Source organism: Amia ocellicauda, chromosome 12 (genome assembly GCF_036373705.1).
Source record: "Amia ocellicauda isolate fAmiCal2 chromosome 12, fAmiCal2.hap1, whole genome shotgun sequence".
Taxonomy (NCBI): Eukaryota; Metazoa; Chordata; class Actinopteri; order Amiiformes; family Amiidae; genus Amia; species Amia ocellicauda.
In genome coordinates, this window is record NC_089861.1 from 10,662,180 (window position 1) to 10,679,695 (window position 17,516).

The window sequence follows — 17,516 nt, forward strand, 5'->3', positions numbered from 1 at the left end:
GAATAGGGATAACTTCATATTTACCCTCTTTGCAGAAGGCTGATAATGAAAATGAATGAGTCTGTTGTTAATGGCACCAACGTAACTTTTTTTTTCGTTTTTATGATTCATGTAATTCCAGTGCTTTTATAAATGAACACGGCAAGAACAAACATTTCATTAAAGTGACGTCAAGTGTAATTAGTGTAATTAATGCTGCTGAATGGCGCTGAAAATTAAACATCTCTTTCTCTCTCTCTGTCTCTCCCCCTCGATTACCCGTGCTTTGGAGGCCAAGTGATGTGGTGGGTGTTTTTAATAACAGTGGCTTGAAATGTGCATGATCCCTGAGGCTCACAGTCTTTTGTTAATGATTTGCATCTAGCTGGGATAAAATGCATTCGACGGCTTAGCCAAAGGGGACCAGCTAGCTGGGGTTTAGGGGTTCTGCATCAGCGAGTCCCGCGTTATGAATTGGCTCTGTTCATGGACTGAACTCTTCAAATGGAGGGCTTTCGCAATCGGACACATGTTCCAAAAATGTAAAAGCTAAAGGTGTTCAGTATGTTTTGGATCTGGACACCGATCACAGTCTGAGATCTGACGGATTCTCATGTTGTGAGTATTGATGCTGGCTCCCCCTCCACCCTTGATAATTATTCAGTGAAAATTATTTGTTTTCTTTTCTTAAGCTTTTGATCACCAAACTACAGTAGAGCTTCATTACTTTTGTTGCTATAATGTTTGAACTACAGTGTGGTGAATTGTTTCCTGCCTCTCACACTGTAATTGGGAATGGCATGAAAAGGTTGTGTCCTTCCTTTTCCCCCTCTGTGTGATTGTATGCTTTTCTGTACTGTTTGGGGAGAAGAGCTGGACTCATCTGTCATCTATACTCATATGAAAACGTGGTCCTGTAAAGAATCCCTCTCTTTTCCTCCCACACTGTGGACAATACAGCGTCTTCTAGCTGTTCCTTAGTTTCAAGTGTCAGTCACCTTGGTTGTCATTCCCCCCATAAAAACACAATTGTCTTGTTCAGCACTACCTCAGGTCCACCTGCATCTTGCTTAGCTTATGCCACACTTCTCCCGTGCAAATGTGACACTTTTGGTAACACGATTCTCGTCTCGGGAAATTCCAGACAAAGAGATTTACTGTTGATCCCATCGCTTCATACGGAACCATATCAACCAGCTAGAGATGGCCGGGATGCTTTTTTCCAGCCTGCTGAACTCTGGGATTGCACTCCTCCTTGCTGCTCTCTCCTTGCCAGCTGTTTGTTTTCTCAGTTTTGGAGATCTCGGGGCCTGCGGTCCACATGTGCCAAGCGAGAAGCCTAATTGCATTGGCAAGTTCCGTGGCCGTGTTTATCTAACCTTGGGCTGTGTGAAGGGGCTGGAAGCAGTGGGGCGTAGGTACACACAGTTAATGATGCTGGCTGAATAGCGTGCTGCTCCTGGGTTGCACAGTTATGTTTTGGGGGATGGTTGTCCCTCGTAAGGGCAGGATCCTCTAGTCCCAGATCTGGAAGGAGAGCACTGAAGGACTTATTGATCACTGTCTACTGTGTGGGTTTGTCAAGTACTCTATTAGCAGAATTGGCATTCCCAGACCCCTAATTTGAATGAGTTGAGGGGTTTGATCTGGCTTAATTAAGTATACAAATGGTATAAGTTATAGAGAAATATAACAAAAAAGTGTACTTGGGGGTGGAAGGAGGAATAAAAAAGTAGTTGGAAAAACACTGTGGCAAAGCAAGGTTAGACTGCTCTGTGGGGATGTAGTTAATAGTTGTGTGCCTGTGGGCTGATTTAAAATACATGTATTTATCGTGGTATACTTTTTAACTGCCATAAAATATGGTAGTGTCCTTCAGACATCCCCAGGAGAGTACTTACACTAAATACGTCTATTGTGTGTCCAACTTTTAACCCTAGATCTCTAATATGGTGAGAGTATAATTAGAGGTGGTGCAGAGGAGCACATTTTGATTTCGGGTTTTGTCTTTCTCCTCTTGCCCGTGCGGTGTTTTTCTTGAGTGCGTGGATGGGGTTCCCGGTAGGGCCACAGTGCACATCAGAGCACAGAGAAAAACCTCGGGCTGTCCTGTCTTACACCCATAACCCCCCCAACCCCCCCCCCCCCCCGCCTCCCCCATTTTCACCCTGAACACAACGCTGCCACTCAGAAAGTCCTGAAACCCAGTAAGCGATGCAGCAGATGGTGCTCAGTCAAAGGCACGTCGAGAGTGGTGGATTTTTCGGAGACGGGAGGAGGCAGGGGCTAAGCGTTCTTCTAATTATAGTCTCTAAATGAAGGGTGCTGTCGTGTGGGGTTTGACAAGGGCAGCCGGGGGAAATGTGCGCGTCCCCCCTTGTGCCTCTCACTACCTGTACAGAGGGGCCTGGGGAGAAAGGAAATACTATAATGTGTGAGGAGGGGGGGTGGGATCTCACAGTGACAGAATGTAGGATCCAGACAGGGCTCTCAGTAGAGTTGTGCTAATATGGGGAGGTTTGACACATATCGACTGGAACCTGTACGAGCCTGTGGCATTAAAAGTGCTAAAGCTTGGCTAGGTTGTTGTGCATTTCAGGTTAAGCCAACTGGTTGACTGCTATTTATTAAAGATCATTACTTGCACACCTTCAACTTGAACTTCATACACTGTGATCCTTTAAGACTCAGTCTGGTCCCGTGTGTGGGTCACTGTTCTTGTAGGATGCAGGAGCACGGACCTGTCTCAGTCAGACAGTTTGTATATTTTCTTTTACAGGGTAGTTCAGTCACACTCAGTCTTCACATCACATCAATCTGTTCTCAGTGGGGTCCTCTACTCTGCTCCACAGATTGCTATTAAATGGGAAATTACTGTTGGGGATTTACTGAAGACAGCCTCTAAACTACAAGATTGCTTATAATTGTAACTTGAAATGTTTTATTGGCTTTTTATTTTGAAACAGCTGTAAAAGTGGCAAGAAAATTCAAAACGCCAGATGTGGCAGTATGGTCCGGAAGCACAATGCTCAATAAAATCAGATCAATTGATTTAGACCTTCATTTACTTAATTTGCAATAAACCCCAACCTTCTTCCCCACACTGAACAAAACCCTTAACCAAGTGGCTCAGCTTTTAGACCGCCTGTGGTTTGGCGCCTACATGTGGATCTCCAAAAAATGTTTGTGGATCTTTCCGGAAATATTAAAACATGGCAACCTGGCCAAGAAGGCTTCCACGTGTAATTTTAACTTTATTAAAAACTGTTTATTTCTGCAAGAGCCTCTGCTTGGAGTACAGGATATGTCCTATTGGCTAGCTTGCGCTGGTCTACAATCCCAGCTGTGCTATTAGTCGGGAGTTCCCAGGGTACTGCACACAATTGGCCGAGTGCCACCAGGGTGGAATTAGTGCAAGCCAGCTTGGCAATCCTCTCATCTCATATCAGGTGTCTCTGGTCTTGGGCACCTGTAGGTTTCCAGCTGCAACGGACTGAGCAGTTGCAAGGGATTAGTCTTCATGACTGGTCTATAAAGAGTACGTTGACCGATACTTACCCCCTCCATCTCTTGCTGTTGTCGTTCCAGGGGAAGGTGGCACAGACAGCCTGCATGTCCGCCTGTAAGCACCTCTCCACCTCGCTGCTGCAGCTACTGCTGGAGGCTGATGTCCGCCAGGTGTCCATGGGCGCCCTGCAGCAATTCAATGTGGATGTCAAGGAGTGTGAGCGTGAGTATCACCCTCCTCCCCACTAGGGGGCCCCCTCTCCACCCTGTCCTGCCACCGTGATATCCCATTTGAGATCAACCTAAATTCTCAGTTTTTTATGGTCAATTTAAATGCCTGTCATTGATACAACCCAGGGTTTCCCAAAGCTATATTCTCGCCAAACAATCGCCTGCTCAAACGTAGAAAAAAGGAAAAGTACAACAAAAAATATTAAAACACACGCACATTTGCTCTTGCTCCGCCCCCTGCTCTCGTTCACTACCAGTACCCCCCCCATGCTCTTTTTTGCCACTGCCACGGTTTCAGTTTTAAGACTTACTTGTCTGCACACAGTCATTTTAAGGGAGAAAGCTGAAAATATCCCAGTTGAGAAAAAGGTAAAATGATTGGTTTGGGACCCTGCATTATCCCAGTGCATGCAGAATAGAGCTACAGCAGAGGAATAACTCAGCTGTTGCATTTCATTAGTCATTTACTTATTTAAACTGGCATAGTATTACGTTTTTGGTTGTACAGATTTGAGCAATATAATCTTATGTAAACAGTTTTTAAGGTTCTGCATGAAATAGTTGCTGCGTTCAGCTCACTTAACTCGGGACAAATGGAGTATATCCCCCCTTACTTAGCCCACACACAAACCGTACGTAAAGACTCTTGACACAAATCAAACTTAGTCTAGCCCTGCCCTGCCAGCTCCATAGAACATAAGAAGGAAAACACAAGAAAGTTTACAAACGAGAGGAGGCCATTTGACTCATCGTGCTTGTTTGGTGTCCATTAATGTCTAAGTGATCCAAGGATCCTATCCAGTCTATTTTTAAATGTTCCCAAATTTTCAGCTTCTACCACATCGCTGGGGAGTTTGTTCCAGACTGTGACGACTCTCTGTGTGAAGAAGTGTCTCCTGTTTTCTGTCTTGAATGCCTTGAAGCCCAATTTCCATTTGTGTCCCGGGTGCGTGTGTACCTGCTGATCTGGAAAAGCTCCTCTGGTTTGATGTGGTCGATGCCTTTCATGATTTTGAAGACTTGGATCAAGTCCCCACGTAGTCTCCTCTGTTCCAGGGTGAGAAGGTTCAGTTCCTCAGTCTCTCAGTAGGACATTCCCTTCAGACCTGGAATAAGTCTGGTTGCTCTCCTCTGAACTGCCTCTAGAGCAGCGATATCTTTCTTGAAGTGTGGAGCCCAGAACTGCACACAGTATCCAGATGAGCTCTAACTAGTGCATTGTACAGTCTGAACATCACTGCCCTTGTTCTCAATTCTACACTTTTGACAATATACCCTAGCATTCTGTTTGCCTTTTTTATTGTTTCCCCACATTGGGGAGAAAGTGAGGAGTCCACATAGACTCCTAGCTCTTTCTCATGCGTTACTTCATCTAGTTCTGTCCCCCCCTCACATAGATGGTGGGTGTGGACAAAGTTGCTGTGGAATAAATTATTGAAACAGGATAGGAATACAGCGAGCAAACTAATCTAAAAGGTGTTTTCTTTGGTTTCCCTGATATAACAATGATTGGTTGAAATCTGATTAGCAAAGCGGAGTCCTGCCTCGGACAGGAGATGGTTGCCTGTAGTAGCAGCCGCAGCACTACCCGAGCCAGAGGAAGGGCTGAACTTGTACAAACTTTGCAAAACGTCTCTGGCCAGACAGAGTGCCTCAGGCATCACTGTAGGCTTCAACACCTGAGACCTATGAAAAAAACGGTGTCCGAGACAGACTTGGGAAGGTTGTCTCTCATTGTAAAATAACAGGAGGAAATCCAGAGAGAGAGAGCCTGTGAGGCAAGGCACAATTAACTGAATGCGTTTCATTCACACTGACCTGACTGTCTGTCTGTCTTCCATTTTCTCTCATTCACACATTCTCTTTTTCTTTCACTGCCCTCTCTATCGCTTTCTATCTCTCTCTGTGGGAAATATTGTTACACAACATACCATTTCATCAAATATTTCTGAATAGATGTAATGTACAATGAAATTGAACAATAAGTTTATGCATACTAAACCGCTGTTGCAGTCCCATCACACAATGCTTCGGCTCTGATAGGGACCAAAAGGGCCTCTTCGTTCCCATGAGTACGCAAACCATCAACAATTGAAGACTGCTTTGATTTGCATGGGGCTTTATGGAACTAGTTAAATGCCTGCATCCCTACTTCTTCTGAGTCAAATGTTTGCTATAACCAGTTTGCTCCAGAGTACAGACTCCATTGTTATTTTCCTGTGGAAGGAATGGCATAATTCCCGTTCAGGACTATTAAAGTAGAGGGTATGAGTAGAGTCTTTTCTTAAATTAGAAAAAGAAACAATCCTGAAGTTGGATGGTGATTTGTAATTGAAGGTTTTATGTTTATGTTCACTGACTTTTTTTTTCCATGATTGACAGGGACTGGCTTTGAAGGCAGCCAGTCCTTGCTGTCGTACTACCTAATGGTGGATGAGATAAATAGTGTGTCTGTCCTCCCTTTCTTTATCCCCAGCCAATCAGAGCTCTCGGAAGGTCACATTGCCCACCCACCCGGCCCCGACGCCCTGTTGGCCACTGACAGTCAGACTGATGGAGGCAGCATGACCTTGCGATACATCACTGTCACACCTCCCGCTATCTGTGGCTCAGGAGAATGGGAACGGCACACACTGGCGTTTTCTTAGCTTACCGGTTACTTCTCAATGCAGTTATAGTGGCTTTTGTGTGGAGTTCTGCTGATGGGTCCAAAAAATTTGAGAAAAGAAAGGGTTGAGGGGCGGTTGTTGGGGCAGAGGCAGTTTGAGGGCATTTGCTTGGTAGCAAGAAGTAGCTTGACTCTGCTGGAGTTCAGTCTTGTTTTGGGGGCGAGGGGACCGTTAAAGAAAAGGCAAAATCATCTGATCAGTTGTTCTCCAGTGACTAAACAGGTGTGCTGCCCCTCACAAAGGCTCTTAACACCTGTATAAATGCAACGTCCTGTGTTTCAGCTGCAACCAGCTCCACAACCTGCTGTTGCTTTGAGAGAGGCGGTTTTGATATCAATTTGAAAGTCATAGAGGGCTTAAGCAATCTAATGTCTCTTAAATTGCACCCTCTGAATACAGCAGTCAATCCGCACACACACACACACATGCGGAAATACATACATACATACATACATACATACACACACAGATGCATCCCATAAATCATATCCGCAGCAGCCGGCATGTACGTTTTCGACTACTGTAAATGCAAAGTATGAAAAATTGGGGAGGGGGGGAGAGATAAATGATAAATCTTTTAAGATGTAACCACTGGATTACACAGATTATGTGTCTGTCGCAGAATCCCTCATGAGAGACTGGGCCAGATCCGTGCAGACTGCTCCCTGCGTTCTGCAGCCACGGGGGTGTCTCGGTGCTGCGGAGTGTCTGAACAGCAGGGTTTTCATTTTTACAGTTAAAAATAATCTCCTCAGGGGTGTGTCGGGCACAAGACCATATGTGCAACTGTTTTACATCCAGAGCGTAGTCTACATTGCAGTGTAAAAATGTAACTATACGCCAACACAGACGCAGCCTCCTCCAATGCAGTGCCACCATTCCACTACTGAAATCTCTCCGACAGGGTTTACTCGCTGGAATAACTAGTTTGCTGCTTCGAAATATGTGTTGTGTGGGGTTGAAACTTTAAAAATGAATTTTATTAATGGTTGATGAGGTTCTTTAAAGACATTCACCATCACAAGGGACCTGATTTGACTCTTACTACATCGACACGGCCGCTGTGCTCTGGATTCCCGATAGGGGGCGATGTCAGATCGCTGTGTGCCGCTGGCAGGGGGTGCTTTGCCTGAGCGCGGAAGCTTTCACTTTTCCTTTATCCCAGCTTGAATCAGCTTCCAGTCCGTCAAGCAAACAAAGCCAGGTTAAGGGCTGGAGAGGGAACCTGTTAGCGCTGAATAGCGAGGGCTCCTGAAGTCAGGAAACGAGCACAAGGCCACAACATCTCGGGGGTTTTGTGCTTGTTTGTGTGCGTTTCGGTGTACGTCAAGAAGAGATGCCCGGTGCCGATTGTCAAAGCCTTCTCCGACCGAAATGCCTTCAGACAAATAGACCATGTGAGTTCACAGCCATCTGCCCTAATCTTTTAAAAAGAGAGAAGGAGAAAAAATGGAAGCTCAAAACAAAACAAAATAACAAAACAAATCCGAAACTATTTTCAGTTCAAAAATAAAAATGGCAGGCGTGTAATTTCGCTGCGGGCTGATAATACAAATGGCTTTTGGAAGTGAAAGGGATTTCACAGCTCAGGTTTTTTTGTGAAGTTTTTTTTTTTTTTTTTCTGTCCCCCCCCCACACATTTAAATACTGCACTTCTTGTTTACCCCGCTTTTGAAGAAAAGCACAACCGCCCGTCCCCCGTCCCCCCCCCATCTCGCTCACCACCACTGGGCCAGAACACTGCCCATGGGAATAAGATTCAGGTTGAGTTGGTATAGGACACCCCCCGCCTCCCTTTCCCCGTACGCCCCGCCCCTCTCCTGTCAAGACGGCTGGGAATTAATGCGGTTTTGATGACACGAATTTTGAAGGGCGAACAAAGAGGTGGCAGCCCCAGAGACATGACTCTTCAGCAGGGCTGCCCTCCTCTACCCCGGCCTCTCTTGTCCCCGCTGTCATCCGTCTGCCAATCTCCCTGTCCATGCTTATTTAACATCCCTCTTTATCTCCTCTGCTTTCCCACAGGCTTTGCCAGTTCGGGGCCAGTGCCTGGATTTCAGGGGGACACTTTGTTGTTGGCCTTCATCGACTTGAGACAAGTAGGTCTTTGTCTTTTCTTTTTCTTTTTTTACCCCCCCTTCTTCCCTTCTTCTTTTTTCCTTTTGCACCCCCCCAAATTTTGTTTGGAAGTGTTTTTTTCTGTGTGTGTGTGTGTGTGTTTTTTTTTCGGTGTGTTTATGTTCTTTCAGCAATTTCAGAAACCAGCCACCCATCTTTGCTATTATTCTTGTACTTTTCGCTTGGTGCCTTCTCTCCCGTTTTCAAGGAGACGTGAGCGGGCAGTGCCGGGAAAGGGGATTTGGGAAGGTTTAAGAGTCATATTCCTCTCCTGTGACCCCCGCCACCTCTCAGACCTTCAGACCTCTCGTATCTTTCACTTCAGCTGACCCCCAGCATTAGCCAGCCACTGACTCGAGGACCTTTCTCTGTTTTAGCTAATATCAGTGCTGACTTAGCAAGGGAAACCTGTGAGAAGCCAGTGCTGACTGAGACCCAGGGCCAGCAAGCAATACTTTTCTTTCTTTTTCCCCCCCCCTTAAAGAAAATATAAAAGTGTCGAGTAAAGGAATTTGCATTATGTCTGCCCCCCCACCCTCCTTTTGTCTCCACTTCTCATCGACAAAGTGTCTGTTTAGGAGGAGGGTACACAATAGGCCCCGGCCTGCTCTTTGCCTACCTCAGCATGATCTCTCATTGTGGGGCTGTCAGTCTTAGCAGGTACCAAACCCTCTTATACTGCCTGCCAAGTTAGTTTTGAAACCAAAAGGAAGGGAGGGGACTCAGCGGAGTGGTGGAGTGGCTTGGGGGGTTTGGAAATTTTATCCAGCCATTAATTCTGGATAGAATGATGTCCATATAGATTTCTTTAAACAAGAAGAAGCCAAAAAAAAAAAAAAAAAAAAAAAAAACGAACCTGTGCCCGTGTCATGGGCCGAGTTGGGAAGATGGATGGGGTTGAAGTGGTAGTGTGAATGAAGTGGCAGTCAATGACAGATGCGGCTTTCTTCCATTAAAACAATCTGGTTTTGTCTCCGCTGCCATAATGATGCAGTGCCCCTTGTTTTACTTTTCTGTTGTGTTTTGTTTATTTCGAGGGAGCTGACGTTGTTTTTTGACGGAAAAGAAAAAAAATCTTTCACATAACTTTTTTTCTTTTTTTCGGGGTGGGGTGGGGGGGAATCAAAAGCAGGATTTTAAGGGGCTTTCATTCCATTTTTATTATTATTATAATTTCAAAGTGAAGGCGCAAAAAAAAACGATTCATAACCCCCTGTCTCTTTCATGTGGCTGTGTTGGTGATCTCGGATGTAGGCACCGAAGAAGTGACCTGTGCGTTCTGCTTCAAGTGCTGAAAAGGACAGATAAATCATCCTGATAGGGGTTTGTTTCCCAACTTCCTTATGTCCCGTGATGATGCAGGACAAGTATTCAGCAACCCTATCCCCCCCCAACACCCCCACCAACACCCCTCTGTATATCTTCAAAAGACCATGGGGTTGTCCGGAAATGTGGCGAGCTGAAACGGTAACCAGTGTCCCAGTTTTTGAATTTTTGTAAAGTACTAGCTTTCCCTTTCAAAGCATGTGAGAAACCTTACTGTGGCCCAGCACTCAGGCTGTTTTGCAGGAGAAATTGTTGTGTTTCGGTCGAAGACAGCTTCATTTTCTTTGTGACAGCCTTCCCCCCCTCCCAACAATATATGTGTCTGTGTTATTCTCAGTATGGCAGCCTGTGTTACAGTAATTCCAAAGTACAGTGTTTTACATCTCAAAAAAACTGTTATTTGATTCTTGTGACACATTTGTCACTATAGGGTGCTTTTGTTTAACCTGGTATGCAGATAATTTGGAGTGACTATGTTTTTTGGAGCAGTACAGCCCTGTTGTGCTGGGATGTAACACCTGCCTCTTTAAACTGGCTGAAGGCTTACGCTGCCAGGTGTGTAGTCCACTGGGAGAGAAATGTGCTGACTCAGGCACGATATAGCTATTTAAACCTTTCCTTCAGTACAGACTAAATGACTCAAGCTCTTAGGGATTCTTTTGGCTTTTCTTGCTGATATCCACTCAGCAATTTTTGTGTCAATACAGATAAACAACTAAAGGAAAGGAATGCTTTTATTAACAAGCAAGTCAGTCTGAACGCCATTGGCTAGCGCTTGATTAGGGAGGGTGTAGAATTACATGCATAACAGACAATTGCCCAAGTTGCGATGTACTGCAGTGAAGTGCCATGGGTTAGGCATAGAATCATCTGGATTCGTTTTCACATCTGGTTCAGGATCTGACTTCCCATCCACTTGTGTTCCCACCTCTCCCCAGTTTGGAGATGATGATTAGGAAGGCGAAGGAAACTGATTTATGAAGTGATTGAAGATGGAACCATAAAGTAGTTGCATCTGGTGAGGAGTGTCAGGGTTGTGGTTGTGCAGAGAGAGCTTCATAACACGGTGCTTTTCAGTTGCGCCAAGGAAATTGGCATGGACTTCCTCTTATTGATACTTTTCACTGAAGATATCCACTCTGGAATTCTTCCGTTTATACAAATGCTTAGTAATCCCAACGCATGTTCTGAATATGACTGAAAAGAAAGGTTTGCTTGTATCGTGAAGCCAAATTCTAGATTTGAGACAAGTTTGTACATCTCCTCTGTTGCTTTCCATGTCTCCAGGGAGAGCCTGGGCCTGAATGGAGACGGGATGGTCATCCTTTCAAACCATTTAATCAGGGTGTGACTCTATTTGCAGTCCCTCTACGCTGGGGGGGGAGGAGTGTATTATGATGCCAGGGCAATCACTGCCTCCAGTAATTGATTCTTTTTTTAAGGCTCTCATTGTCAGTTTGTCTGAAGGGTGACATGTATAGCCTTCAGATGTCACACAGATCACAGTCCACACTTTCTCACATGCCTATTGTTGCTGGTGCCCCCCCCCCCCCGCCCTCCTAGCCTTAGCAAAATTCAGGTTTGGACAAAACTCTCTATTGAGCTCCGTCTCTGGGCCGAGGTGATTGTCACTCCCATAGTTCTTCACTAACTATGGAAGATTCCAAAGGGCATTCAGCAATCGAGTCATGTTCATATCTTCAGTTGCTGTGTTTGGAGTTTTTGGTCTGTTTTTTTTCTCACAAAAATTACACCTCAGGCTTTCAGCGTCAGAATCTGTGCTTGTGATCGACAGTGTCAGGTTTTTTCCCCGTTTTCATTTGCATTACAGATTTGTTGATCCAATGACAACAGTATATACAAATATCCTGTGTGAGATTCAGTTTCTTATAATTATTTGTACATACTACTATATGGCACAAAAGAAGGAAATTGTATTTCTAACAAAGCATCTTGCACGTGCACAGAGTGATCCTGATAACACTATCAAACTATCAAGCTGGTGAAATTTCATAGTGTATTTTTCAGTGAGTTCATGTTAAGAAAACATTACCAAAAAACAGAAATGAGCCTTTTATGCTACACCATGACTCACATGTGCCTCTACTCCTTTAGAAGAAACTATAAGTTTTGTAGTGTACATCCCTTGTTTTTTTGTGTTTTCAGTGTTCTGTTTGGAATCTCTGAAGCTTCCGCACACTTCCTATCAATGGGTTTTATTGCTTAGAGTAAAGGACTATTTTTAGCATCTTTTTTGTGTTGTACTGGCCTCTTGATTCTGTTTGAGCCCTTGGCTGCCATTGGGTGCCCTCGTCTGCGGAGAACCTCTGGGCCTGCGGTGTGGCAGAGCTGATTGCGCACACGCTCAGAGAACTTGAACCTCGAGCAGTTTTTTCACTGAAATTACACCTCAGGCTTTCAGCATCCAAAGCCATCTTGGAAGGCTCTACAACAGAATCCTTTGAGTCGGCCACTGTGGTGAGTGTGGCTTTTTTGCCTCTGCACAGCCTGCAACCAAGAGGCTGGAATTCTAATCATCTGTAACTCCATACTTTCGCTTGTAAGCGCTTATGTCATGTAATAGCGATGTCTGCTGTGCCGACCTGCTCCATGGGTCTGGGGTCATGGGTGATTGATGGAGGAGCCTGGGCTCTCTGAGAGGGGTGCCGTGTTGGATGTGAGAAGTGCATCTATGCTAATGGTGCAAAGGATGGCACATGATTTTTGTGCAGCACCCTGGGCATTTATGCCGGTGTCACCACCATATGGACCAAAGATCCATTAGAGCCCTGACCTGTGTGGAGTTAATTAACTGAGTTGCTTTTACCTGGTGAAGACCGATAAGAAAATAAAGTTAAGGGGTTACTTGGAGACCCAGATTATCGTAGGCTGTGCCGTCGGTTGAATGAGAAAATAAATCCTTATATATCCGTTTAAGCACTCCCAAGTCAACTTTCAATGTTGCAAAACCTTGATCGTCCAGATGGAATTTGTGAAGATGGATTTGTGATGGATAATTATGCTGATTTCAAGTGGCTTTACTCTGCCATTATGGAGTGATGTATTCTGTCACCTTGTGAGTGATGCACATCCTCCTAACAACCAGTGAAAACATGTGGTTCAACTGGCGTGATTGATCCTCTGCCCGCTTTGTGAAAATGACCTGCTTGAAAAATGTCATTGTCTTGATCGTTCTCAGAAAACCGAAGTGAAAAGAAAAAGTCTGTGTGTGATTAAAACTGACAAATAGGCCCCCCCACACTGGGCCTTGTGTAAAACTAATTCTTTCCTGAAAAAAATCATATTGTTTTCACTTGGTCCCAAATGATGGCTGTCTGCTTTTCAGCAGTTTCAGGGCTATCTGTATACGACCCAGGTCAAGTGCATCTGAGCTAAGGAGCACATGGTGTGAGCAGGGGGTTATGCTGGACTCACCAGCATACGTTCCTGGTGCGAAGCTGTAACACATGAAGGGAGTGAGGAATGCAAGTGTGCATCTCAAAGGGACTGCCGTTTCCTCAGCTGTTTGTCCTGCTCCTTCTGCTGACCTCCCAGAGTCCGGGTTGCGAAGCCCGCAAGCCCCACTCCCACGCGGTCCAGTTTAGTGTGCCTGTGAGCAGGAATCCAGTTCTTTTAAGCAAAGGTCCCATGGAGGCGGCTGCCGATGCCACACTGCACATTCCTGTGGTCACTCTGTGGTCACACTGACAGAATTCTTGGGAAGACTTTGAAATCCCGAGTGGAAAAACGGACAGACTTGTTTTTTTTTTTTTTTTTTTCCTTCTTCTATTTAGAGTCCTCTCGTAGACTTTCAACCACTAACACCTCCAGCAGCAGGACTGGTGCGGACCAGTGCTCTCTGTCAGCACAGTACAGCATTGCATACCTCCAGTGGAGCAAGGCGCCCGATTAGAGCAGAGGTCCCACAGAGACGCACACAGCCTGCAGTCCCTCCCCCCCACCCCCCTCACAAATCACAGTAACCACCAAGGTTATACCATGAACACAACTGCCTTGAGGCTTTGAGGTTATTACAAGCAGACAGTGGCATTGGCGGGAATAAAGCCCCCTTGACATTAGAGATGAGCTCATAATTCTCCTTTTACTGCCTCATGATTGAAAGCAATCCAGGCATGTTTCACTGCAACGTTTAAGGAGTAAAGCATAAGGGAAAGCTCCTGTAGTTTCCTGGACAGTAACAGAAACAGGGGAAGGAAAAAAACAAAACTTTAAAAGAGACATCTTTATTAAATTGGTTTATTTTAAGAGGGGATCAACAACGTATCAACCGCCAGAAGAGCTTAATGCTCAATTTCGACCACATTCGCATGCGTTTGCACACAGCCTCGACGGAGTTCACGAGACACAGCTGTATCTGATGAACCTGAAGGTGACTCATAAAAAACTATTTCACCTAACACCACTTCAAAACGCTTTGTGTCAATCTTCTGAACAAATCACTCCCATTTATGCCAGGATTCACGAGTAAAGGGGGGGTTAATTGTAGATCACAAATGGGCACACTTGCAATCCAGTGAGTTGTAAAGGTGAAGTTCTCAGTTGTGCATTGTTTGCTTTAGATCAGAAAAGGAAAAAGGATTAACTAGAGTGCAAACAAAACTAAATCCCTGAAACACTGGGCACCTTATTAAGACCTTGAGGACCAGAGATGTACTGTGGAAGACCATTTGTTTGTAGGGGTAGAAGACCAGTTGTTTTTGAAGTGGTTGAGTAGTTTAGTGTAGATGTACTGGGCTGTGTTCAGTAGAACTATGTGTAAACTTCTAAGCTGTGATTTGTTCAGTAGCTCAATATTAATACTGGCCTTCAGTGTTTTCTGTAACTCGGGGTTATAGTGCCATGTTTTTGTGTGTTCCTCAGGCTGTGGTTTGTGCAGGACCTCCGTAGTCTATTACCAGGCTGTAGTGTGCATTGTTACTCAGTGTTACAGTGCCGGGGGTTGTAGTATTCTGCAGAGTTTGAGCTCTGGGCAGTATTTGGGGGAGGTTAGCATGTCCAAATAACCCCATGGTTGAAACGGTAGGAGTGAAAATAGTGGTCAGGGCACCAGACTGAGCTGGAGGCCTGTGTAGACGACGACCAGTGGAAGGTCTGGTCAAGAGCAGATGTAGGGGGAGGGGCCCATGGTGGGGGTTAAAGCAGCCGTTTTGCTCGATAGTGAACCCGGGAGAAGGAATGTTGGCTTCCCTGCCTCGGGAAGAGAAACATTTAATTACACCCCTGGAAAGGGTCCACTTCGGTTCAGGGAATATTTTCCTTTCATTTGGATCTCAGTCATGAAATATTTATAAAATGTCAGTGATTCTGGAGAATGTATGTTAGTAGCTAGGGACTTTATATAATAATAATAATTCAAAAAAGAAAGAAATGCATTTGCTTTTTGAACATTTGTTAACGTTTAGGTGTAGTTTTATATGCCCCATCTAATTTTGAATCTCTTGTAGACAAGAACATTAAAGTCAAATTAGCTCTCACTTTTACTTTTAGTTGTTTGCCTCTATATCAATATCAAGACCTCCAATTCATAGTGTGTATTTGAATGTATAGATGCTGAAACTTTACCTCTGCCTGTCACAACAACTTATATTGTAAATGCGTGTGCACACTTGCTGTCTTGGATGCATTTGTGAAACCGGATCCTGAGACTACAATAAAACTTCCTATGATTGACAACCTCTCAGATTTCCTGTTCTCCGGTCAGTCTTAAAAGCGATCTCCTCAGCATTAATTAGGAATTGTATTTAGCTTTGTTTTGATTTTCTCCTAATCAGTCCCCCCCTCTTTCTGATTCCTTTTGATTTCAAGCTAAGACAAATTGCGTTTAGTTGGAAACAGCCCTTGATACTTGTGTCCTCTTTAATACAAAGTGTATGAAAAAAAAACTTATTTACAGATTACTTTGTTCTTGCAGGTACACATACAAGTGTCATTCCAAATTAATTCTATACCTGATGCACCTGGTGGTTTAAATCCATCTGTAAATCGATCGCTGTTCAGACCAGGGTATCGTTATCCCAAAGGCGGTCTACTTACACCGTGTGATCTCTCTAAAGACGGTTCTCTCCACTGGTACAACACCCTTGTGCTCACCCTCACCCTCTCCCTCTCCCTCCCTCTCTCTCTCTCTCTCTCTCTCTCTCTCTCTCTCTCGTGGCTACGGAATTGGAAGCCCTTCTCCTGACCGCTTCTCCAGCTCAGTGTCTGCACGCGACAGTGGTTACCACAGACCCGCACTGGGCTGGCTCTCTCCAGACCCTGTTTTGCTCTGATCCACCAACCCACTGCATTCCACCGCACAGCCACGAGGGGTGACTACTGAGCTACGGCACACAGCAGCCAGCACAGCCCTGCCTAACCACGAGCCACTCCGACACACTGTAGCTCGGTGCACTGAACACTGAGTGTACCGACACATTTAAAAGCCAATTCGTAGACTCATGCTCCAACGTGGTCTTGGGTAGATACAACTGCCTCATGGGGCGCTGCAGTCCTCGAGTCCTCAAATTGAACTCCCTACCACACCTTCCCCTCTCTTTCCAGATCCATTCACACCCCTCCTAATTGCTATTGCTAGTTGAGGCAGGGTTGTCAGGTTTTTGGAATACTCACTTGGATCACTGGTAGATCTTGGCCCAGATGCATGATTGGGAGACTCACTTACTTGATCTAGTGCAAGGGCTGTTGGGGGCAGCTCAGACGAACCCCCAGTGACCTGAAAAGACCCTAGTGTCAGTGACTGCCTGTCAGTCACCCAGCCAGCAGTGAAATGAAGGCTGGCTGAAGTCTAGGCCTGTCGTTGACCTTCTGACCCCTTGGCAGGAGGCGTCCCTACTTCATTTACACTGTGAAATTTGGGAGAGACACTTTTTTTTTTACTGGTGGAGGTGGTATAACTGCAATATAACTGCATCCCAATACTGTACCTAATGGTATTCTAAAACAGTAGTGCATAAACCAGGTTTAAAAGGTTGCTGATGTGTACTTCAGCTGCAGAAGCCTTTTTTTTTTTTTTTTTTTTTTCCTCTCATGTTACACGTCACTTGGCCGATTCCAATTTCCTGACCTCATCAACCAAGCAACCACCAAAGATTTGGACAACAGTGGCCAGTCTGGCCTGTAGGAGATCTGCTCCCCATCCATCTGACATAGTTTCCATCGGGCTAGACTGCAAAGACATAAAACAAAACAAAAATTACAAACGCTGAAAACCAGGGATTCCCAGACATTTCCTCAGTGTGCAGATTCCAGGAGAAAAGCGGCCAGATCAGCTCCAAAAGCACACGTGCTCCTCTGTTTAAAAACTTACCCAGGGCTCTGGATGTGAACGTTAAGACTTTGAAGGATTTGGGGGATCACCGCTTCATTGCAAATGATTTCCTGTGTTAAAATTCTAATGTATCACTGTATCAATTTCATGAATTTCAGATGCGTCTCTCAGGGAATTAGCAATATGTTTTTACTCTGTCTCTGTGGGAATGTTGCTGTAGTGGTTAGGACGCTCGGGCGCATCGAGACAGGTGTTTCTTTTCTGGGAAGGATGACCGATTGTTTACTCACAGACCACAGTGTATAGGAAACAGACGCTGCTTAATAGGTTTCGCTACTAAAATGAGAACAATGGCAGTTTTTCTGTTTTTGTGACCTCAGGTTTTTATTAGGTTTTAC

The 17,516-nt window shown here is 45.0% G+C and overlaps 1 protein-coding gene across 2 annotated transcripts in view; it reads left to right on the forward strand.

Annotated features, from left to right (window-relative positions):
• Positions 1 to 17,516, forward strand: part of exoc6b (exocyst complex component 6B) — a 152,783-nt gene that overhangs the window by 95,915 nt on the left and 39,352 nt on the right. For both annotated transcript variants that reach the window (XM_066718327.1, XM_066718328.1), the window contains 2 exons: positions 3,568 to 3,709; positions 8,412 to 8,485. In XM_066718327.1, coding sequence (XP_066574424.1) covers positions 3,568 to 3,709; positions 8,412 to 8,485 — 216 coding nt within the window. The remainder of the gene's footprint in view (positions 1 to 3,567; positions 3,710 to 8,411; positions 8,486 to 17,516) is intronic.